At 47.6% G+C, this 25,725-nt stretch overlaps 1 protein-coding gene across 3 annotated transcripts in view; it reads left to right on the forward strand.

Moving 5' to 3' along the window:
- Positions 1-25,725, forward strand: part of RRN3 (RRN3 homolog, RNA polymerase I transcription factor) — a 1,004,740-nt gene that overhangs the window by 891,180 nt on the left and 87,835 nt on the right. For all 3 annotated transcript variants that reach the window (XM_069645599.1, XM_069645600.1, XM_069645598.1), the window contains exon 16: positions 13,026-13,178. In XM_069645599.1, the coding sequence (XP_069501700.1) occupies positions 13,026-13,178 (153 nt within the window). The remainder of the gene's footprint in view (positions 1-13,025; positions 13,179-25,725) is intronic.

Consider the following 25,725-nt stretch of genomic DNA (forward strand, 5'->3'; position numbering starts at 1 on the left):
AGGCTGCTGTTTAATTTATATAATGTTTTTGTTTTTAACGTGGTATCTGCTGTATGTGCGCTATACACTGAGCATGTTTTTCAACACATCTCTTAGAGGCCCAAAAGGAAGAGAAGTATAAAGACACAGACAACAAATGAAACCAAAGATGTTGCTTGCCAAACAGATTTGACAATGGAGCAACTACTATTTGGGGCGCAGCGTGGTCCAGTCAATAAGCAGACTCGTGATGCTTATGTCCAATGGCTTGAGACTGAATGGAATGTGACTGCCGAACCGTGCAAAGTGTCCATGGACCATTGCTACCATGTGACAAGATGAAACCGAATACAATGAAGGTGCATTGCAATTCCTCATAGACCCCTTGACACAATCTAGCCCGTTGAAACAATCTACACCCGCTAAAAATATTCCAGCCAAGAAAAAATCCTTGTTACCCTTTTCTCCAATTCGTGTGCAAATATCACAACCTGAACTAACAGAGACGGAAGCTTCAACGCAATTGGCCGAGGAACTTGCTAAAGATCTCGACTACAGTTGACCTAGTTTGGCCGATTTGTCCACCACAATTGAGTCACAAACCACATTCATGCCGGACGATTGGCTAATAAGGAGCAGAAATACATTGTATTCGACAGCTCACTGCTAGCGATTGTACAGTTGCTGATATGTGTCCATACATTGAGGGGGAACATATGCGGGGAACCATTGATGAATGTGTCTCGTGTAATACAAGGCACTAACCTGAAAATACAAGCCAGCTGTGTCCACCTCCATAATACTTTTTCATGGTCCACTCAACCGATGCTGGGCAAAGTGCCAGCTGGAAATCTACTATGTGCAACAGTTTTACTTTTCAGCGTATCGACTTACGGTAAGATTCCAGTTTCTGTAAATTTGTGGGACTTGAGTTCTTTGCTAAAAACCCAGTACTACAAATATCAAAGGGAATTCTTATTCCCTGCTATTAGTCAAGCCTGGAAAATTGAACAGATGTCAATCGAAAGCACATTCTCTGGCAAACATTTCTGGCTAGCTTGCGACGGACGGTGTGACAGCCCAGGATTTTCAGTACTGCACATACCACTTTGCAGACATGGAAAGTAAAAATAATTGTGAGTTTGGAGATTGTGCAGGTGTCCCAATGTACATCCTCTGTGGCCATGGAGAAACATGGTTTCATCAAATCGTTGAATACCTTCAATCGAGGGGAATGCAAATAGACCTCATAGTCACTGACAGGCATGTTTCAATAGCCAGGGCCATGCGCAAGCAGTTTCCACACATTCGTCATCAATTTGATGTATGGCACGTTGCCAAATCAGTCAATAAAAAAGTTACAGCTGCTGGTAAAAAAAAGGGTTCGGAAATGTTTTCAAAGTGGGGTCAGTCTATCAGCAACCACCTTTGGTGGAGCTCCAAAACTTGTGATGGGTCTGTAGAAATTATACTTGAAAAATGGCGTTCATTGATGCACCATTGTTCCAACGTACACTCTTGGACAGAAAACCAACATTTTCACGAATGTACACATGGACCTTTATCAAACCAGCAGGAATGCAAGAAGTAGTGCCATGTCCACCTCTACTCAAAGCTCTTGAGAATATTGTGTACGATAAAACTCTTTCAAGAGACCTAAACTACAGGCCCAAAAGGTTGTATTTTGGCATAGGCGGTATGGAAGCCACAACAAGACTAGCTGTATTTGCACACAACGAGAATGTTGGGAAGGGAACAAGCGAAAACTGCAGGAAACTTCGGGATGCTTTGTTACCTCATGGCCTTTACAAACCGAGGCAAACAATGGGTGGCCAAGCCAATGTACAAGGAAATGGAATTCAAATTTGTGAAAGATTTGACATTGAATGTGTTGCCCATGCATACTCATGGAACCGATCCTGATTTTGTTCCTAGGACATATACAATGCCACAACACATTGCAAACGATCCGTGTACACCAAAAGAGGAACTTGTTGAAAAGTGGACTTCACGATTTAAATGATTTGCAACTGTTTTCATAATATGCTCACAATAAAATGTTCGATATGTTCACCAATGTTTGGACAATGTACGTCAACAATCGAATGCTGTTACACTCAATTTCAATGCTATAAAAATTAATAAAAAGTATTTAATTATGAAGATTGAATCAAGTCTGTGATTCATTAATGTATATCTTTTACCTTCGCCTTCATTTATATTACTAGTCCTCGACCAATGAGGCACATGTCTATGGTTGCTATTGGTGGTTTATTTCAGAATAGAATTGCACTAGCACATCGGTGCTGCAATACCTATTTGGGTTGCTGAAGTACTGATAGGCAAATGGATATTTGCCATCTGTCCAAGGTACACTGAGGCTTGGTGTCTGTCAAACCCTCCGCTAGACCCAAACCACATCCACACATGCAGTGCATGGCACTGGCGTTGATGGCCTATGGTCGGTAAGATTTTCATAGCAATGATCAATCGCCTGACCTGTGTCAACCCCATAAGTTCCAGAACGTTTTGCTTCGGCAGTGTATTATTTTTTGAAACACCTCGTGAGTGGACACCTTTTTACACACTCCGTGTATTTTAGTCTGTCTATGTGTTCGATGCGGTTTGGGTTCTCCATAGCTCAAAATAGCATTCATATTGTCTTTTCAAATGTATCCTCTTTGTCAACTTTTTGGCAGTAAGTGTCAGTTGTTGCTAGGTTGCCGTAGGTGCACCACTTTTGATGTTCTATGGATACATTTGAATAAAGAACAGCTACTAAAATATATTTTTATTCGGTTATCTACACAGATATATTCTACCGTTCTGCGAATGCCATAGCTTCCAGCTACCGAGGGATAGCTTCTTCAGCCAACAATGGCAAATACGCCTAACGGATATATTTGCATCACCGTCTTGAGGGACGATAGGCCAGGACCGATATGCCCTTTCGCGTTACCAGCGACAAGGAGCCACCTGTCATCATTTACGTTGTAGCAAGAAGCTGACGCCAAAGCCTTGCGATTGAAGGACCGTCAAATCCGCACCTTCACCCAAAAGGAACACCATGTGCATCATAAAGTATTGCTTATCCATCCAAAGGACACACGACAATTGTTCGTTGGCCGCAATCAGCGGATTTTGATAATGTGGTTTTTGGAGCGTTCTTTGTTAAATAAAAACAAATGCTAAATTGCAGATTAATGATGTTTTCTTTAAAAGAATTGTTGGAAAATCCAATTTGGGACGCGCTGTGAGAGGATGTGTGTGTTGATCTTCCGGGTTCTGCGTTAACTGACATTATGGCGTGGGTGATGACTGGGCGCCTTTGGCTACGCTGCCCACTAACATCATGAAAATAGGTGGAGCGTATCGTTTGTAATAGGGATGTCCGCTTCAGGGGCGGGTGATATGAATTAGTGCTGCGAGGGACTTGAACTTAGGGTGATGGAGCAACGGATAAGATTAGCACAAGATGGCCGTGCCCAACTCGTTGTTTTCGCTTGTGTAAAAGTGAAGAAAACTGAGGTAAGATGCATAGGAATTTTTTTTACGATCGATCACACTATGCTTAAAAATACATGCCCTATCGTTCGGGACAATAACATTTTTGAGCTCACTTTCCCTTTAATGAGTGCAGCCATAAAATGGTTTGGGGCTTTATGCCCTAGTCACCAGTTCCAAAGTTATACTTTGCATGTAGGTTTATTAAGAGATTTGGGTGATGCCAGTGGTTCTGATCACAAAGACAAACGGCAAGTAAAGTTCAGGTAAGTATATTAACTCAATCACAGTCACTAGAATAGAAATATGAAGGTATCCATGACCAGTCAGGAAAGTGTAGATTAGGGGAAGAACTTTACACCCATGTAAGCTTAGGGAGAACAGAGGGGAAAGGAACAGCTATGTTAACTTACCGCCCTGACTCTGTTTTCTCCAGAGACCACTGCTGAGTTCTGTAATCTGCTAAAGATGAATTGCGGCGGGAGTAACACGGACACCCAGTGACAGGCTATCTTCCAGAGATGAACAAAGGCGCAGGGCCTGCATGACTTTTGTTGATGCAAGAAGGCTGAAGATGTAGGCACAGGCATCTTGTTATATAAGTTGAAGATCCTCCAAGTTCCAAGGATGCACTCAGAATGGCAACAGCTGCAGTAAAGTAGCCTGGAGAGAGCTGGTCAGTCCACCGGTTGGTCCAGGGACACCTCCGAAGGCTCGGATCATCAGGCAGGGGTCTAGGGATCTGGAGTTGGTGCTGGTCAGCTGCAGGGTTTGTCCTTGGGTCATCAACAGGCTATTCTTCTTTGTAGAGGACTTGGCTCCCACAGTGATCTGAAGAATTCCTGCAGGTGTCCACTTTATATCCAGGATATGGACTGGAAGTTCGCCCAGGTCCACGTCAATTACAGGATCTACAAATAACTTGAAAAAAGATTATAAAAACAATAAACAAAAGGGGCAATGGAAAAAGCCCTCCAAGTAAAAAGAAAAGAAAAACATTTTTTTCTTCTAAAAGTGATTTGGTTTATTTCACACTTATGTAGCCCCTTTTGAAGTATTGAATTACTCCATACGGTGTAGAAGGGAAAGAATTAGTAGCTGAGTAAAAGGGTGAGTAGATTAGTTTTAGCACGCTCTAGCCTTGTGATAAAGATTTGTGAGTTTCTGTTTAGGTTTGTTAGGGAAATATCCAGTTGCTGCACGGCTACATAGGGACTGATATCCACCAACCAGTGTAAATGTGTATTGGTTTAGGTTTGGGTTTCCTATGCTAGCCTGTGCACATTAGGATCAGTTATTATATTTGAATTGTTAAATACATGAGGCTAGATGCGATCTCATTGTATTTCAGATTTTTATTTTGTTTTATTCATCATTACATAAAACCTTTATCTCAACATCAATGTTTGTATTGTAATACTGTACAATGGTGCCAATGTTTGTATTGTAATGATGTACAGTGGTGCCAACAATCTCCTCCTGGAGGCACGTGCAAGTGTTTCACCTTTTCTCTGGCTTTTTCAAGGCATAGGTTATAAGAATCAGTCAACAATCAATTATTGTGAGACAATACATTTGTCCTAGCATATTTGATTCATTTTGCAGTCATTTTACAGGCATATTAATCCTCTTATTTAACAGTTTCATAATGCTGAATGGACAATCTATTGGTTGCAGAAAGAGTCTCTGCGTGGCGGTGGTACATGGAGTACTGCTAGATGCTGTTAGGCCCAGCCGTGTGATACAGCTTGCAGAAACTGCAAGGGAAGAGGCAGTAATAAGAGACAGCACACATCGCAGTCAATGTCTTTCACCTTATCTTATTGTGTGGACTGGAGGGTGAGCGTGTGCATGCTTACCCGTTCGAGCTGATAAGAACGCAGTGAGGATACGAGCGTCACTGTCTGTGTCTCCGGAGAGAACAGCAGAATAATTGTATGGGCCGTCGTTATCACAACCCTATTTGCGTTGTTGATAGGACGCGTAGTGAAGGCTGGCGTGATGACGTCCAGTCGCAAAGCATTGGTTCCCAGTAGAGGTGTGTGCATTGTCATGGAGACCTCTACAGACGCGGAATGCAAAAAGTATTGCAGTGGCAAGTAAAATGTGCCTGTTTAGGTTGTCCTGAAATGCCAAATATACTAATCGTGTTGCCTGAGACACGGTAAGAGTGTTGCATCCATTTGTGAAGAGAGACATATTCGGATGTCCCACAGCTGGTTCTGAGTGTTATGGAATGGCTCCAACTCCAATTCCTAACCCAGTGCATGCATAGAAGTTATTGGGCCTCATCCCGACCCTTGCGTTAACCATGGCGCTATTAGCGCCATGGTTGACGCCGTTATTTTTCCAACTCCGCCATGGTGAATGGCGGATTTACCGCCCCATTCCAAGGTTGGCGGGGCGGTAATTCCCCATTCACCATGGGCCCTTCCCCAGTCCCATTTTTGCCCCCATAGGGCTCAATGGGAATGGGGAAGGAGGTAATTACGGTACCGTAAATTACGGTACCGTAATTACCTCTGAGGTCCCTTTGCGGGTTCGTTTTTTAACGCCTGCAAAAAGCAGGCATTAAGTACCAACCCGCAAAGGGAACTCGGAATAGGGCGGTAGTGGTTTAACGGCACCGGTCTCGTTACCGGTGACCGTTAACCCTTACCGCCCTACTCGGAATGACCCCCATTGTGTTATTATGAGCTACATGTCATAAGGAGCGGTCTGATGAGAATTCATATGATTAATAAAGTTATTAGGTATTGCTGGAGATATCAAGTCTTGACTGGACATAGAATAGTCTCTCTGCTGTGTGCCAGGTGGTGGGGTCATGGCAATGGGTGAAATTTCTCATTGAGACCATGTAGGTGCGTGTCTAACCAGTTAATTCAACTGGCTTCTTTCATTAATAGTCTCCTCGTAGAATTGAGTGTTTCTTTGACTGTATCGAGGACCCACCAGAATATGTTATTGGTAGAATGTTGGTATTCAACTAAGTGATTCACTAATGGTGCCGAAATGTTTCTGCATTGGATTTTTGACCTGCGTTCTGAAATCCTGGTATGAGTTGCTCTCATAGTTTGGCTCACATATCTGAATCTACATGGACATTCAATGCAATAAACAAATTGTTTAGTTTTGCAATTAGTTTGGAAATTGTCCATGTGTGGTCTCCTATGTTAAAGGAACGCATCTTTTTTGTGAATTGACATGCTACACAGTTACCACATGGGGAGAGGGCCATGATTGTTGGTAGGTGCCATAGAATCTGAATGAAATGCTGCCACATCACGAGTTTCTGTACAACATCTGCAAACATGGTTTCTCGCACCACTGTTATGTCTCTATCTGGTATTTTGCTATCCACAGTTTTCGTGCTTTGTATACAAGGCCTTACTTTAGAATTGTTATTTTTGTCCCTCTGACACAATCTTCCACTTCTCACGCACGTGGCGCAACGCGAATGTGCATAAGTATAGTGTTTTCCTTGCACCCTAGGATATGGGCCGCGTCCCGATGGGAGTAAAAGCTAGGATACCCACCCGGCAGCACGCTCCGAGGTAAGAGTATGACAGGGACCGGCTAGCCTCAAGTTATAATACAAACTCAACGCATCATCTAGACTGCCCGACAATTCCTAATGAACCCTCTCCCTTTGTTCTCTCAGATCTCTAGAGTTATGATGTGTGTATAATGCTGTGCCCTCCGAGACACGTGCTGCCTGACTAGACGTGCAGCCCAACATGGGAGCTGAATCTCTTGCCTCTCTGGTAAAGAACTTCTTAGCTCAGACTACCTTTACTCAGAAAACTTTTGATAAGCCCGTTTTCCAACACACTTCCCGGCTTGTTCTGCTCTTTCATAGGTAAGAGAAAGCCTCTGAAAGTCTGATATTGCTGCCGAACGAGTCTACAAGCTATATATGAAACCAGATAATTCCAGTAGACCGGTATTTGGAATTATTGCACACACATACTCGTATCATACAACAATGACACTATGGTGGTGACAATTCAACCTCTGTTGTTAAATATCTCTTTGACACAGTGTATGTCGTGACATATGATTGAAGGCAGGTCACCCCATGGGATAACCTGAAAAGGCAACCACAGGACCAAGCAACCGTACATAACTTAACTGGATAATTCCGGGTACCTCACTGACGTCCTCCTATCCACTAACTCTATAGCCATGTTGGTCAACCAAGGTTAGTGTACATAGAGCCCCTAGGGGCCATTGTTTTTCCTTCTATTCCGCTGTGTATATGTATTTCAAAAAGTGCACATTACATATAAGCACAACCTTAACTCAGCACTTGTCCCCCCCTTTTTTTCCTTTCTCTCTTTCTTCCTGCTTTTCCCTACCCTAGGGACCACCAGTCCATGTCCAGAAGAAGGCATTTGAATTCATGATGTACTACCGAAACTTCACCTAGAGGGACTAGATCATTCTGAAACCAGTTTCAGAATCTACCCCCAGCTAACAATTAGCAACATCAAATTGTAACAAGTGTATGGCTACAGGATCTACAAATAACTTGGAAAAAGATTTAAAAAACAATACACAAAAGGGGCAATGGAAAAAGCCCTCCATGTAAAAAGAAAAGAAAAAAGTGTTTTCTTCTAAAAGTCATATGGTTTTTTCCCCACTTATGTAGCCCCTTTTGAAGTATTGAATTACTCAATACGGTGTAGAAGAGAAAGAAGCATTGAGCACTACTTATTGGTTTTTCTAGAATAACTTATAAACTCAATATTGATTGAACTTGATTATTAGAACACTGTGTGTTATATAACCACCAGTGATAAGAAACTTTACCATACAAACAAGCAGTCTCTCTCCAATCAGGGATAGCCATTAACATCCATATTTGCCCAGCAACATGCATTCAGGCATCTGGATCAGAGAGTTCCAGCCCGCACATCTGGGCTCACACACAAATACCCCATTTGCCCACGAAAGCAGTAGCTTACCTGGCAAAGGGCATTCCGAATATTGCATTGTCTGACCTGCGAAGGGAGACAGAAGGCCTAAAATCAATATGGCCAAAGGAAAAGCAAACATCTCGTGACTTGGCTATCTTTGCATGCTAGTCACCTTTAGTAGCCCTTTGTGGTAAATGCAAAAGTGCACAAGTAAGAATTCAATAAATTCACATTGACAAACATAGTCCCTCAGTACTGAAAGTCTTGTGGATTCATCACTTTCCCCATAAGAATCAGCAAAAGGATAAGGGAAGTAAATCCTAAGGCCTTACTGACCTCCAAAAAGTCAGGACAGCCTTTTTATTTCCTTGGCACTAAGCACTGTGACAAATGTGGACAATTATTTATTTATTAATTATATTTATATAGTGCGCAAACAGCCCAAGGGCATTGAGGTGCTGTTACTTGTAAGAGCTTAGTTACAAAGGTATAGGAAGGTTAGCAGTTGTTGGTACATTGTAAATACTACAGACCTAATTCTGTACATACAGCTTATGCAGTTGGTAATTACATTACCGCTTATGCAATGGGTTATATGTATAGTATTCCTGCTGATACGAGGGACCTTATGTGAAGAGGATGGTTTTCATGGCTTTGCGGAAAGCGATGAGGGAGGCCTCACCTCGGATTGTGGGAGGTAGGGCATTCCAGTGCTTGGGTGCCAGATATGGGACCCTGGAACCACCCGCTCTGGCTCTTTTTACTAGTGGCACATAGGGCATGTTTGTGTAAGGTGATCCGGTTGGCCTTGTGGAGGAGACAGGGTGGATCCTTTGTGAGAGATAAACGGGGGCAGTGAGATGAATGCATTTGTGGGTCAGTGTCAGAGCTTTGAAGACAATTCTTTACTTTATTGGGAGCCAGTGGGCTTGTTTTCTGGCCTCCGAGATATGTTCTCTTGTTCTCTTTTAGCAATGCATTGGGCTGCACGGAGAGCACTATTCTGTATGACTTGTAGCCTCTCCAGGTTTTTGTAGGAAGTTCCTAGAAAGAGTACATTGCAGTAGTCTAGCCTGGAGCCAATGATGGCTCTGGCTATGTTTGTGCAGTTCTCTTTGGAGAGAAATGGCCTGACTGCGTTGATTAGTTTAGCTTGATATGCAGCTGAGGAGGCTATTGCGTTGACTTGTCTGTCCATGGATAGGTTGGAATCCAAATAGACTTCAAGAGTTTTGACTGAGTCCGAGACAGGTATTTTGATAGTGTCGATAGTGAAGTGACTAAATTGTGAGTCTAGATTTTTTTAGCGTGTCGGGGGAACCTATCAGGAGGAATTTGGTCTTGTCGGAGTTGAGGCATAGTACGTTGTCTGCCATCTAGGCTTGGATGGTGTTATAGAGGTTGTTAAGGGTCAATGAGTCAGTGTCGTAGTTACCAGTGAGTGTGAGGGGGATCTGGGTATCGTCAGCGTAGTTGGTGTAGGAGATACCCATAGCGTTGAGTATGAGGAAAAGGGGTTGTGTGAAGATGTTGTAGAGGGTGGGGGAGAGGCAAGAGCCTTGGGGCACACCACAGAGTATGAAGGTGGGTGAGGCAGAGGCTAGGTCAGAGAATACTTGCATGGTTCTGTCTTGTAGGAAGGAGGTGATCCATGCTGTGGCGTCAGGGGAGAACTTGGCAGTGGAGGAGAGGTGGCGGCATAGGACGTCATGATCTACGAGATCGAAAGCCGCTGATAGGTCAAGAAGTAAGAGAAGTGTTGGTTTGCCCATGTCTCTGGCATCGTCCATTTGGTTTTTAAGTTCAAATAGGGCGGTTTCAGTCCCGTTTCTAGGGCGGAAGCCAGATTGACGGAGTCCCAGGAGTTTGTTCTCCTCAATGAAGTGCTGAACCTGCAGGTAGGCAGCTTTGTCCAGTATTTTGAGGAGGAATGGGACAGTGGTAATTGGTCTATAGTTGTTAGGGGATGTGGTGTCGAGAGTTGGTTTTTTTAAGATAGGGCGTACCCAGGCTTCCTTGAGGGAGGCGGGGACTTTCCCTGTGGCAAAGGAGGCATTGACAAAGGCTGACAGGAAGGGAGAAGTGATAGTTGCTTTGATGGCAACATCATAGGCTGTTGCGAGTGTTTCTGGGTCTGTGGAGAAAGGTGGTCTGAAGGCTGGGCCTTGGAGGAAGGGCAATAGCCTTTCCTTAGTGAGCTGACGGGAGCTTCTTGCGAGGCAGGGGTTGGGGTGAGGGAGTGAAGGGGATGGTGGAAAAGGTCCTCTTTGGACTGGGAGTCCTTGTCCACTCCACAAGATCCTCCCTATGGGTATGGTCAAGTGGCAACTCACTGAGATAGACACCCTCTAGTGGACAAGGACTCCCAGTCCAAAGAGGACCTCTCTGAAAGGACTACGTTTTCCGCATACTGAGGACTGGAAAGAACTGAGTGTTCCCACCTTTGTACTACAAGTACCAGCAATCCTCCTTCCACTCTATTGGCTTCAGGTAATGCTAACTGTTATTAGAGGGATGCCGTAGAGGAAGGAGGACACACCTTTTCTGGCCGTGATGATATACGTGCACAGAATAAGAGTTGTAAATGGAGAGAGACTGGGGAAGCCGTGCACGACTCCTTCGCAGGGAGGAGAATCCACGGTATGCAGAGGCAAGCCTCTGGAAACACGTCCTGGAGTAGTGGAGCTGTACATGACCGTTGAACCAGCAGGAGCAAAGCCTGCTAGCTGGATGCTACGAAGCGGGTACACTAAACAAGAGGGAGGCTCAGAACGAGAAGGGAGTCCAGACGTAAAGCAAACTGTCCTTTCTGGTGGCACGACCATGAAAGCTATGTGGTGGGCCGGGGGCCCAGCAACCAATGCCGAGACAGAGAAACCAGCAAGGAGCCCGAGCCGCCACGCTCCATATGGCGAGTGCTGGTCTGGGTGTGACGATCATGAAACGGGGATGCGAATGCTCATGCTGTGAATGGCAACAAAGGCAAGAAGATTTGGGGTAGAGGACTGCTGCAACTATTCCTGGTAAGAAAGACTAGGAAACCGAAGCGAGCAGAAGACCTGGGTAATCTGGAATGAGAGTGTAGATAACTTTGCATATCAAAGCTGGAGAAAGCACTGGATGTGTGGAAACCTGAAAGCATGGAACGGCATGCAGCCCTATGTAAGGAGAGTGAAAGACAAGACCAATATATATAAAGGCTGGGGAATCCATGTTAAGTATCAGAAAGTGATAGCTTTGTATAGACACACGTCTTTTGGACCAGGGAGTCAAAGAAATACATATGATTTGTATCAATGCTGGAGAAGCCATATTCAGTATCAAAAAGTGAAAGATGTACATGGACACAAGTCTTGTGGACCAGGTAGTCGAAGGAAAATGTGTGATTGTATCCATGTTGGGGATACCAGGAAATGTATAACAAGGGTTTGAATTTAGAGGTATCAAACCTATCACAAAGTCAGAGGACTTTGGGCAGTCCCAGTGATCTACAAATAAGTAATCCTGGAGGGATTGTTACTACTGCTAAATGTTAAAGGAATCCTGGAGGACTTTTAGCCAGTGGTAAAGAATTAATATGATAAAGCAAGAAAAATTGTCGTTTGGGTCTCCACAGAGGGGGAGAACAAGAATTATATACAAGGACTGGATATCGTGTGGGAATATTCTACTGGAAATTGAGACTTAAATAAGTGCTCCCAGAACTGGGCCAGGCAGAAATACATGCCAGGGTTATTTTGCAAGCCTCTTTAAGTGGTAGGGCCAGTTAGAAACTTAGGAATTTGAACTCTGGACACTTTGTTTTGGACAACAACGAGCATCCTTATTTTTTGTTTTTGTAGGCATGGTATCTCCCTCATAGTGATAGGGCCAGTTAGGCATTTGTATTTAATTTGGAGCATAACCCATTGTTGTCCGAGTCCTCCTCCTGGTTCGCCACAGCACATTCAAGAAGGTACAAGATGACAGCAACTGACAGACAACAGGAAACAAAAACGTTTTTCATGTTTCAGCCAAAACGAGGAGCAGGCGGGAATCATTAGGGAGCAGTCATGTTCTTCTGAACGTAGGCTAACATCACCAGATAGATCTGCTTTCTTAGCAATCTCATTAGTCATCACTCCTAAACTGGGCACTAATGAACTCACATGACTGCCATGCTTCCTCCATCTAGTCGCTGGACAAAACATAGAAATGAAGGAGGGACTCCTCGAAGAGCCCCTGCTTTATTCGTAAGAGGGTCATATCTTTTTAAAAAATAAAGCCTACTATCAGCACTCCAGAACTGTGCTGAGACCTAATGGCGTGAAGCATCTCGTTCTCGGGCAGTTACTGCCTGGAGCCTTCGCTGCCATTCAAGTCCACAATAAAATGCAGTGCTTAACACTACGGTGATCAACTTCATGTCTGGTTTTGTTCCCACTCATGTTTTATTTCTTAACTGTAACTTGTACATTTTAGTGCCTGGTCGGTTTGCTTTCCTAAAGTGTGTTACCTCTTTTTGCTATATTTAAAATGTATCATATTGTAGCTCGTTAAATGGTGGCTAAAATATTTTCACTTGTGACTACATATGCCTCCATGTAGAGCATGTCTTTAACACGTGTCTGTTGTTCTCCACAGAAAGTACCAGTTGGTTTTCTGCTACACCATTATTGAAAGGAACAATAGACAACTGATACCAGTTGTTAGAAGCAGCTGCGGCGGAGACTCGGTACAGACGTGCATTAATCCACTTGACAGTTTTTTCCCCTTTGATCCCTGCATACTCAAAAGGTAAACAATTATTGAATACTTGACTCTGCTCTCCAAAATGTCACTTACCTTACATAGTTGAGACTGTCTAGATATGGTCAATTTTAGGTTTGTGTTAGGTGTGTAGAAGGTATTTCTTAATACTTGTTTTTTTTTTGTTTTTTTAAACACTTTATTTCTCATTTCAACAAGTTACAATAAACAACAGAATAAACATCATTGAATTGCAAAATACATAACAGTGGAAACAAAATAAAACAGAATTCCTAACCATAACTCTGTATTCCACCATAAGAAACGTAAGACTAACCTAAAACAAAGCCAGATGTATCAATCAAATGACAACAAACGAGAAGGACCACACAAAACAACCACATAGACAACACAAACCCCCTCCCCATATATTATTGTTAATAAACTAATGCACTCCACTCCAGAACCTAATCTAGCATCATCCATAAAGGTCAATAAAGCTCCCCCACATTTCTTCATAAAGGGTTTCCTTGTTTTGTTTACAATGCATCGTTTTCTCAAATCTGGATAAAATTCTAACATCTAAAATCCATTCCTCCACCATCAGCTTCTTCCGTGTCTTCTAAACCCTCAACAACTGTTTAGCTGCCACCAACAAAACTTTGATTACCCTACACAAATCACCCAACTCACATCCCGTCCACCACTGTACAATAATAAGATGACCGCTAAGGGATTGCGTGGATAAACAATGTCCCAAATTCGATCGACCCTATCAATAAACTCCCTCCAAAAACTCACCACTCTTTCACAATACCATAACATATGTATCAAAGTACCTTGTTCTTTCCCACAACCCCAACACCGATCATCAGTGCTCCAGATAAGATTTTGAGGTGGGAGTATTTTACGCATGATTTTTGAAATTAGAGAGTAAGTGCAATTTCAAGAGAGTAAAAATGAGTTTTCTCCTCTGCAAGAGAGTAAAACGTATCCAACATATACACCCAGTGCATATGTAAAATCAGACCCGTAGACAAAAAGAGTTGTAGCTCAAAGTTGTCTGGCTTGCCTTTAAACATTTTATTACACTTGCGGAAAATATTCTGCCATGAAATAACTTGTAAGTACAAGTGCACACATCCAGGGGTGCACCTGGGGTACAATTTAGACAGGGCTAACCCTTCAAATGTTGGGAGAAGCACTAACTTCAGAGACGGTGGAGGGGTGGCAAACTTACTTGAGTAAGGGCATTTAACTTCTTACTTGTAATGAGACTATTGTAGTGCAGCTTCAATGTTACAATCAGTTAACACTCTCTTTTAAGTCTGAAACACCCACTTCTTGCAGATCCTGAAGGTCCTAGAAAGTGTCCAAATGGCAGATGGTGTGCACTGAAAGACTCAAATCATAGCATAACGGGGACATTGCAGAGTGGGGGGCAGTACTCTGGATGGCCCAAACCACTTCAGTTGCTGGGAGCAACAAGGGAGAAAATGTAATGTCGGTTCTACCACAGTCTGCTATACTAGAATTTCTGGTGCACTGACTGGCTGGTGGGACTGTCTGCCTGTCAAATCCAGTGTTACGAGATTGGAGGCGGGCCAGTGCAGCAATAATGCATTTTTTTTTATTAGCTTATAAAAACCTTTAAAATAATGCATTTCCATGCGGCAGTATTGGAGCTACTAGCAGAGGCGCGCCCGCGTACACCACTGTGGCCCTACACTTATTAAAACTGTCCTATTGTAGTAAGGGTGTACACGTAATCATTCATAAGCACTCCATTTTTTGCAGTTGAAGTTAGAGTGAGATTACAATATTTGCCCAGGATTACACTCTTATGCTAAACAGCGAAGCAGGGATTTTAACCCACTCTTTCAATTTGGTCATGGCCACTTTCTTCCATTCCATACTTAAAATATTTAAGTTTTGGGTGTCAAGACCTACAAAAATACTGTCCTATAGCGTTTACTTGCAAAATACCAAAATTGCATAGTAAAGCATCATGACAACATGTAAATCCTTATAGCAGCATGTTGGGGCAAAATAATATCACTGTACCTTTATTTTCCACATCCTGAATGGAAAACGATATGATACAAAAGAAAAATATCCTGATTTAGCCACTTTATTTTCAGCGCTATAAAAACACACCAAAAAATAAGTTGTGCGCATGACACACAGTAACGGGGGGCATGGGGACACAGAGACAGTCAAGGGGGGTGGGGGGACATGACACGGTAACGGGGGCATGAGGGCAGAGACAGTCGCGGGGGAGGGCAGGCATGACACTTAACGGGGGAGGGCAAGAGGGCACAGAGACAGTCACGGGGGTCGGGGGGTGCATGACACGGTAACGGGGGCATGGGGGCAGAGTTAGTCACTGGGGCGGGGGAGGGCAGGCATGACACGTAATGGGGGTCAAGGGGGCACAGAGACAGTCACAGGGGGCGGGGGGAGGGAGTGGAGGCATGACACGTAACTGGGGGGCATGGGGGCACAGACAGTCACAGGGGAGGGAGGGGAGCATGACACGGTAACGGGGGGCATGGGGGCAGAGACAGTCACGGGGCGGGGGAGGGGAGGCATGACATGTAACAGGGGGGCAAGGGGGCACAGACAGTCACGGGAGGCGGGGGAGGGAGGGGAGGCATGACACGTAACAAGGGCATGGAGGCACATACAGTTATGGGGGAGGGAGGCCAGGCATGACACGTAATGGGGGGCAAGGGCGCACAGAGACAGTCACGGGGGGCGGGGGGAGGGAGGGCAGGCATGACACGTAACGGCAGGGAAAGGGGGGCACAGAGACAGTCGCGGGGGGAGGGAGGAGAGGCATGACATGGTAATGGGGGGCAAGGGGGCACAGAGACAGTCACAGGGGGTGGGCGGAGGGAGGGGAGGCATGACACGTAACGGGGGGCAAGGGGGACCAGAGACAGTCACGGGGGTGGGGGGAGGGAGGGGAGGCATGACACGTAATGGGGGGCATGGGGGCACAGAGACAGTCCTGGGGGAGGGAGGGGAGGCATGACACGTAATGGGGGGCAAGGGCGCACAGAGACAGTCACAGGGGGCGGGGGGAGGGAGGGCAGGCATGACACGTAACGGGGGAAAAGGGGGGCACAGAGACAGTCGCGGGGGGAGGGAGGGGAGGCATGACATGGTAATGGGGGGCAAGGGGGCACAGAGACAGTCACGGGGGTGGGCGGAGGGAGGGGAGGCATGACACGTAACGGGGGCAAGGGGGAACAGAGACAGTCACGGGGGTGGGGGGAGGGAGGGGAGGCATGACACGTAATGGGGGGCATGGGGGCACAGAGACAGTCCTGGGGGAGGGAGGGGAGGCATGACACGTAACGGGGGAAGGGGGCACAGAGACAGCACAGGGGTGGGGGGAGGCAGGGGAAGCATGACACGGTAACTGGGGCAAGGGGGCACAGAGACAGTCACGGGGTGGGGGGAGGGAGGGCAGGCATGACACGTAACGGGGGCAAGGGGGCACAGAGACAGTCACGGGGGTGGGGAGGGAGGGCAGGCATGACACGTAACGGGGGGCAAGGGGGCACAGAGACAGTCACGGGGGAGGGAGGGGAGGCATGACACATAACGGGGGCAAGGGGGCACAGAGACAGTCACGGGGGGTGGGGGGAGGGAGGGGAGGCATAACACAGTAACGGGGGGCAAGGGGGCACAGAGACAGTCACGGGGGGAGAGGAGGCATGACACAGTAATGGGGGGCATGGGGGCAACAGAGAGTCACAGGGCGGAGGGGCGGGCTATGCTGCTGATGACAAAGGAAACGTGTTTCCCAGAGTCCAAGCCCCCCCGAGACACACAAGCTGCATCGACAACACTGTGGTGGAGTTCATTAGGGACACAGCCTGTGTCTCAGGGGGACTGTGACTCTGGGAAACGGGCAGTTGGTTGATCATCCGACCCGAGCAGATGGATTTGCTTTGGAAGAAACAAAATACTTTGAACTGGTTTCAATTGCGGTTTTATTTCTCTCTGACAGCCCGGACCATGCGAGATTCGATCAGATAGCGGTCCGGACTGTCAGACAGAAAATAAAAATGCAATTGAAAAGCGCCTGCAGCAGAAGGGCGGGTTGCTTACTTGGCTGGTGTCACCGCGTTTGTGGCCTCCTCTCTCAGCTTACTCTACAAATGAAAAAACGTAGCAGAAGGACACGTGCGTTTCTGGAAAGGTCTTCCAGGGCCGAGGGGGTGGGTTAAGCCCTGGAATAGGATAAATGTCTCAGAGAGACTGGCAAGGGAAGGGCCTGCCTGCCTCAAGGCAGGAGCTTGCTACAGTGCCATCTAGTGGTGGAAAGTATGCTCTTTTTAATTAATAAACAGTGTACATTGTACGCAGCAGAAACGAAGATCATCCGTATTTCCCATAATTAAATGCGTAAATAAGCACAATACGCACCTTATCTAGAGGGCTGCCGATCATCATCAACTAATCCCAATTTACGCATACGTACTGGGGTCCAATATATTCTGCCCAATATCCTTTGATGTATGTAGCGTAATTGCAAATCCACTTTGGCAGTCGTCGCCACTCTCCAAATCTTTTCCCATTCTCTCGGCGTAAGTTCTCTGCCCAACTCCTCCGGCAATGACAACCTCAGCTTGTCCCACGAATCTAACCATTGCCCATCAGGTTGCATAATCTGCATAAAAGTAGACACTTTTTGGAGTCCAATTTCCAGAATATTAAAATTCTCTGGTTTCTTCAAAAATGGAGCGCCCAACATATCTCTCTGTTCTGATAATAGAGTTACCAAAATATCATACCTTCTTAATTCCCTGTTCCTTAACCCAAATTTCTCAACCAGACTTACAAAAGGTACTACCCCTGCAGCACCCCACATATCACCAATAGTCAAAACACCCCTCTGAACCCAACTCTTCCAATTCAGTACCTTATTATTAAACTGCAGACCAGGATTATGCCAAAGGGAAGCCTCCTCATAAAGATATAGACCTTGTCTAGTTCCCACTATCCATGACGACAAAGCTTCTTTAGTAGCCAAAACCGACTTCAAACACTCCACCTTCTTAGACAACTTTCCAAAAGAAAACAAACATTTAATAAAGGCAAAAACCGCTGCATCTCAATTTGTACCCACAACGGCACCTTGTTCAGAACTTCAACAGTGTAATCAGACACTTTCTTTAACAAAAAAACACTACCATAAAAAGATGGGGGTTTTGGCTACCCAGTGTTAAAAAATGTCTTAATATTTGTTAAAATGTCCATCTGACGAAACACAGAATAACATAACCAACACAATACCTCTCCTACCCCCTGCTTTTTCAGGAACAACCCTTGCATACTTGGGGGAAGTGGGCGCTCTAAAATAGCACATTTTGAGCCAAATCTTTTTTTTGTTTGATATATCACGTATCCTTTCTTTTATAGTACAAGAAACAATTGTTAGCACATTTGGCAAAATTTAAAAGGAGGCTTTTTCCAGACAGTTGTCAAATGCAGCTTAAGGAATGCTCCAATAGGCATCTGATTCTGAAAGCGGGGTGTTGGGCAGTTTTTAATATATTCAGCAATACCTCCGATGTATTCTTAGTGAGGAAGATGTTGGTTGCAAATGTTCCAATGGTAACACAATAGCTCAACTGTGCTGATTTTGTTGTACATTTTTAACTATTGATTCCAATGTTTACAATATTTTTGTGTCCTACATCTAAGTGTTCTAACATGGTGCTTAAATGACTGCCTGTCATTGCCCTCTCAGAAATTAAACTCTGATACAAATGTGAAGTTGTAAAGGTTGTATTACAGAAATTATCAAAATTAGCATATGATGTCGGAATGCTTGCAAACTTAATAAAACAAGGATCTGTTTAGTAGTAGTTATAAGTAGAGTATTTGTGTTTATTTGAAGAGCAGGGATGTCAATTTCAATCAGATTTTAAGGCAGTATTATAATGTGAGGGAGGGTCAAGCAGGGTTTTCAAATGTTCAAAGTAGGATAGGGCTGATGGGATCTGTTGTCCAAACCATCTGTATTGTCAAAGGTTGCAGACCACTGTGAGCTAGCTCATTTAGCAATTAGCATACTGAGGGAGAAAAGATCACTGTATACTTACCGAGAGAGAGAGAGGGACACACTTGTAGTGATTCTTGTGCCATCTGTGAGAGTATGCACTTGCTCATGGAAAAGGCAACAGAGGTTCCTGGTCCTGTAAATCAGACAGACGATCCCCCTTGACTCAGAGGAATGCATCACACTTTCTTTCCTCTCCTCCTCTTCCACTCCAGAGGTGTGGGGGCTGTTATGTTTCCTATGATACAGGTCTTCAAGGATGCATCCACCTCTTGTCCCTGCTGCTGATGAGCGGTACTACAAGCCTAAGAGCTCAATACCAAATATGGCACCGGGAGAGCCAGTGTCATTGACATTGTTGTCCCCGGTGCAGCATTTTTCAACATCTTCCTCAAGCCACCCATCACCAAAGAAGCCGGTTTCATCAGTAAGGTTTCTGCCCACAAGTAATAAAGAAATGTCACAGTGGTACCAGAGTGCCGGCTCTACAGAATGCAGCTCTTACCAGCAATACTCCTGTGCTACCCTATTCCTGTGACACACAGTATCTAAGCCTCTGGTTGCTAGAAAAGTTGCTCTGCTTTCTTACCGTCCTCATCTTGTATAGATTCCAGCTGAGGGAAGTGAGTGGGTGGTGGTGAGGCCGTTTGGAGGCAGCACACTCCGAGGCCTGCAAGCATCAGAGGCTGGCCATAAGCCTGTTCTACACTGGGTTAATGGCAGCAATTGAAACTTCCAGGTCAGCGCTCCTTTGGGCCTCACTCTACAGGTTGTCCCTTCATGTGTAGTTTCCTCTGTGGCATCTCTCAAGCCTCCAGAGACTTTGCTTTGGGACTCCAGCATCACCTGTATCCTGCTTCTCTTGATGTAGGCAGCATAGAAGTGGACATTGATGGTGAGGGGTGCAACTTGCGAGGGAAATTGCATGATTCTTTGGACCCATTACTGCGATCTTCAGAGGCCTTTACTCTTGGATGCTTCATCACTTCCCCAGCATGGGGTCTGGCATGGATTCACATGCTCATGAATATTCTCCGTCGTCAGGCTGGGAATCCTCGGTAAAGAAAAAATCTGTATCAGTTTCGTTTCTGATCTGTCTTTCTTAGTAGTAACCAATCACTGGTTTCTGGGTCATACTGTCCCCAGCCAATGACTGCCCTCTCCCTAAGCCCCTCCCCCAGCGGCCATCCTCAGATTTTTACCGCACGTTCAAGTGTTGGGAGTCCTCCTGCTATAGCTCTCGAGCTTTTACTGCGTTTTCGCGCTTTTTTCAAAGAGATTTTCTCATTTTTCGGTTAAATTGAGCCTCAAGCTCCACTGTTCTACTTCCGATCAACGGGGACCCGTTTCGGAATTTTCTACGCCCCCCCAGGGGTGAAGTTTTCATCGAGTTACGCTTCTTGGAGGATTCCAGAAGATCTGAGGCCTACCATGGACATTGCCCAGGACAAGGGAAGCTCGACGCCCGGATCCACGCTGTTCAGGAACTGCCCTGGATGCGGGTTACAGAATGTTTTCAAGGAGGACGAGCATTCAAGATGTCTCTACTGCCTTCATGAGGACAGGACACACGGACAAGACGCACGTTGAGAAGGACTGTGCGTTCTGCAAGAACCTATCGGAACGGACCATGAGGTATCGTCGTTCCCGCCTCGCCAGCTGGCTGGAGAAGGGCCCAGCAGGTGAGAAGAAGAAAAGGTCAGAGCGGTCTTCTAAGTCCTGTGAGGGAGCCCCGGCAACGGGGGCCCAACAGAAGGCTAAGCACCGCGAGTCTGCGGGCACCGGGAGCGCCGAACGGTCGGGCTCTTCGGCTGCCAGGCAGGGTGCGCCTTCCCCGGCACCATTGACCACGAGCCAACGCTCTGGTTCGGGGAAGAGGAAATCCGAGAACCCAGGTAAGCTTCTGGAGAAGCCCCGGTCGATCTCGAAGGATTCGGCCGAGGGGGAGCGAGGCGGTGACCCTCCCCCCAAGGTGAAGGCCTCAAGTGCGCCAAAGGTGGCGAAGGCCTTGATTCACCCGGCTAAGGCCTCTATCGAGGGAGTCGCGGCGGCCCTGGCAAAGCCTGGGGAGGCTACACCAGTGCAGGCGATCTCGGGGCACAGAGTTTCCCTGCCACCGCAGAGGGAATCCTCTTTCCAGCCCATCGACAAGACCACCGTGAAGACCCCGGTGGAAAAAGAGGGGGGGCGGTGGCCATCACGGACACGGATTCAGCCTCTGAGGAGGAGCTGGTTGAAACCGTGAAGAACCTCAACGAGAGGTTCGAGAAGGTATGATCCCATGGGAGGGATCCTGAAGAGGTGGTCGAAGAAAGCGACGGTGGCGCCCAAGAGGCCCCAGTGGAGGAGCAGCCATCCCTCCCGTCGCAGCCATTGCCCGAGCCTCAGGACAACTCGGCGGCCATTCTGATGGCAATCCAAACCTTATGCACGGAGATAGGACGAGATTACCACGAACCTCGGCGGACGATCCAGAACCGGGCCCGTCGGGAAGCCCTCCGAACAAGCGGAGGAGAGTTCACCCCTCCCCGCCCTTCATGCCCCCACGACCCGTGGAGCCCTCATCCCCCTCACCGGACCCCAGGGATGACACGGCGACCGATACGACGACGGGGATGGATGATGACGGTGGTGACGACGGGACAGACCTTCCATCAGCACTCCCTCGGGCTTCCCCGCCCGACGAAATTGGCTCTTTTCACGCCATGATCGCCAGGGCATCCGAGCTCTTCCAGCTCTGCCCCGAGGAACAGAAGAAGGAGGGTTACCTCTATCAACGGCGAGAGGCCAAGAGAAAGACGGTCCTCGCGGTACCGTTACTCGACGATATCTAGGACGAGGGACTTGCGATCCTGAAGAACCCGTCCACGACGCCTGCCAAGGGGGACAGGTACGAGAAGAAGTACCGGGTCCCCGACGCCGCCCCTTTGTGCCTCAGGGCTCAACCTACGCCGGATTCGGTCGTCTCAGCGGCAGCCAAGAAGAAGGCGGCGGGGGCGACAGCCTCTATTTCCCCTCCTGAAGGCGAGGGTAAGAAATTGGACGCCATGGAGCGATGGGTCATCTCATCGGCGCCGACGACAATTAAGGCGGCCAACGCCTTAGCGATTGTGGCCTGTTACGACTGGGAGCTATGGTACAAGATAGCCCCTCTACTGGACTTCCTACCAGAGGACAAGAGGGCGGAGGCCCTGGAGATTCTGCAGGAAGGTGAGGTGGCGTCGGATCACGCCATAACGGTGGCAACGGACATTGCCGACACTGGGTTTCGCCAGTTAGGCAACAGTGTTTGCCTTCGACGACTAGGCTGGCTCAAGGCGACAGACTTCCGTCAGGACGTGCAGACCAGGGTTTTGGACATGCCGTTCGACGGCAACAACCTGTTTGAGAAAACAGTGGATGAGTTGCTGCAGGCCATCAAAGCCGACACAGAGACGGCCCAAGCCCTGGGAGTCCTTCAGCAAGGACGGCCCTTTCGGAGCGCCGGAGGCAGACAGGGGGCCTCCAAGGGATCAGATGGTGGCTCCTCTATGTACCGCCAGGCGGCCCGCTCCTCGTCCCAGGAGGCTTACAGAGGTTGCAGCAAGCAAGGAGGATCTCTGCGTTGTCGCCAAGGAGGCCAAGGCGGCAAGGCCGCCTCCAAGCAAGATTGAACCGGCCGTAGCGTTGGGCCCCCACCAAAGCACCCCGGTGGGAGGCCGGCTGGCGAAGTTTGTCAGCATGTGGGAGTCCATCTCCACCGACCGTTGGGTGCTGGATGCCCTGGCCCACGGGCACACTCTCGAATTCCAAAAGAAGTGTCCCCTCATTCCTCCCGTGGCCAGGAAGGAAAATCACGTCCCTCAACTGCTGTTGGAGGTAAAGGCGATGCTCAAGAAAGGTGCCATCGAGCTCGTCCCCAAGAGGCTCCGGGGCTCCGGAGTATACTCAAGATACTTCCTCGTCAGAAAGAAGACAGGCGGTTGGCGCACCATCCTGGACCTACATCGGTTGAACAAATACATCAAGGCACAGAAGTTCAGGATGGTCACTCTCTAGCACGTGCTGGGACAGCTGGAGGAGGGCGACTTCCTATCGTCGTTGGACTTGGAGGATGCTTACTTCCACATCCCCATCCCAAAAGGACACCGAAAGTTCCTCAGATTCGTAGTCCAAGGACGCCACTACCAATTCAGAGCTCTGCCATTCGGATTGAAGTCGGCACCCAGGGTGTTCACCAAGTGCCTAGCACCAGTGGAGGCGCGCCTGTGCCTGCAGGGGATCCACATCTACCCCTACCTGGATGACTGGCTCATCCGTGCAAGGACAAGAGAACTCGCCGTCGAGCACACAGCGAAGACCGTCCGCTTACTGACGGAGCTGGGTTTCTCCATCAACTACCTGAAATCCCATTTGGTTCCGTAGCAGGTGGCACTGTTTCTGGGAGTGAAGCTCGATACAGTGGAACGATTGGCGTCTCCGTCGGAGGAAAGGACGAAGGCCATCTTAGGCAAGGTGCAGCGCCTGTTAGCCACGGACGTGGCCAGGGTGAGATCCATCAAGTCCCTCCTCGGAATGATGTCCTCATGCATCTATCTAGTGCCCCTGTGCAGGCTACGGATGCGTCCTCTACAGGAGTTCCTCGACGCCCGCTGGATGCAAGCGGCGGGCAACTTCGGAAACAAGATCCCGCTCAACGAGGTTTTCCGTCGGGCGACTTAGTGGTGGGGCACCCGTGCACACCTCACGGCGGGCACGGACTTCCAGAACCCGGCACATGCGGAGACGGTGACGACTGACGCCTGCCTGGAGGGATGGGGTGCGCACACCAGAGATCTCCACGCAAGAGGCCTTTGGCTCCCGGAGGAGAGGTCCCTCCACATCAACATCTTGGAGCTCCGCGCCGTGTTCTGGGCGCTCAAGTCTTTCCTCCCGTCCCTCAAGGGCAAGGTCGTGACGATCTTCACCGACAACACCACCACGATGTTCTACATCCGGAAGCGGGGAGGCACCAGATCCCCAGCCCTATCCAAGGAGGCCCAGGATCTGTGGCATTGGGCCGTCGCCCAGGGGATGTTTCTGGTTCCCTTCCATCTGGCAGGAATAAAAAACACCATTGCCGACTCACTCAGCAGGGAGCTGCGCTCTTGCCACGAGTGGGAACTTCGCCAGGATCAAGTGGATCAGCTCTTCCAACGATGGGACAAACCCCAGATCGACCTGTTCGCGACGGCGACGAACTCCAAGGGTCAGAGGTTCGCCAGCAGGTTTCCCCAGCCGAGGAGCATGGGCGATGCTTTCTCGTTCCCCTGGGACGCCTGTTCCTGTGTGCATTTCCTCTGTTGCCGCTGCTGCTTCGACTCATCAGCCAGCTAAAGAGGTCCCAGTGCAGGATGATCCTCGTCGCACCGGCGTGGCTGAGACAGATCTGGTTCCCGGACCTTCTGGATCTCTCAGCGTCCCCACCAGTCAAGCTGCCGACGGACACAGATCTTCTCTCCAGAGAGGGAGGCGCCATTCTTCATCACGACCCGGAGTCGCTGAACTTGCAGGCCTGGCTCCTGCAGCACTAGAATTTGGAGGGTACAATATCCCGGCTGACTGCAGAGAGGTTCTTGCAAAGGCCAGGTCGTCCTCAACTCTCAAGTGCTACGGACATAAGTGGAAGAGGTTCTCTGTCTGGTTCCATGCACAGAAGATCAACCCTCTACGGATTACGGCACCTCAACGTGCTACCATACCTACAGTCGCTGGCCAAAGCTGGACTAGCTCACTCTTCCATCAAGATACATCTGGCAGCAATCTCCCGAAACCCCAGAACTTCAGGACGGCCGTCCTTGTGATCTCATCGACTGATGAGGGAATTTATGAAGGGACTGTTCCGATCGTTCCCGCCGGTGAAGGCTCCAACCCCGGCGTGGGAGCTCAACGTGGTGCTGACAGGCTCATGGGGCCGCCATTCGAGCCTTTGCATTCGGCTCTGTTGAAGTGCCTGTCATGGAAGACAGCGTTCCTTGTGGCCATCACCTCTGTGTTACTCACTGCTCCGGTAATTGATAACTGCCTGTAGATAGGTGACCTTGGAGACGGTACTTTCCACAGATATTCACAAGACAGCCTCTGGTAACCCGACACCCCCTGAATTCTAAGATTCAGGCTTCCTCAAGGAGGGGCTCTTTTCTGCGATGTGCCCTTCTGCTGTTTCAATCTGAACAGGCAGAATTGCCAATCACCTAAAAGAACGGGGAGAACACACACCGCCAACCAATACTGCAAAGAAAATCAAAGATGGTTAGAGGAGCCAAGGTATGAAGGAATGCAAGAAAACAAATAGTACTAAGGTGTACCTAGATAGGATTTGAGGAGTGGACTCTACAATAGGATTAACCTACAAAAGAAATAAACTATTACCCTCTACATAAATGTAATACACCAGAGCATCGCAGAAATAAATGGATAAATAATTCAAACACAGACCTGAAGGGAAACTGGCAGGATTGAATGAAGTCCAAATAGAGGGAAAACAACGAAAGGACA

The sequence above is a fragment of the Ambystoma mexicanum genome, chromosome 2p (assembly GCF_040938575.1).
Source record: "Ambystoma mexicanum isolate Mex_15411 chromosome 2p, UKY_AmexF1_1, whole genome shotgun sequence".
NCBI classification, from domain to species: Eukaryota; Metazoa; Chordata; class Amphibia; order Caudata; family Ambystomatidae; genus Ambystoma; species Ambystoma mexicanum.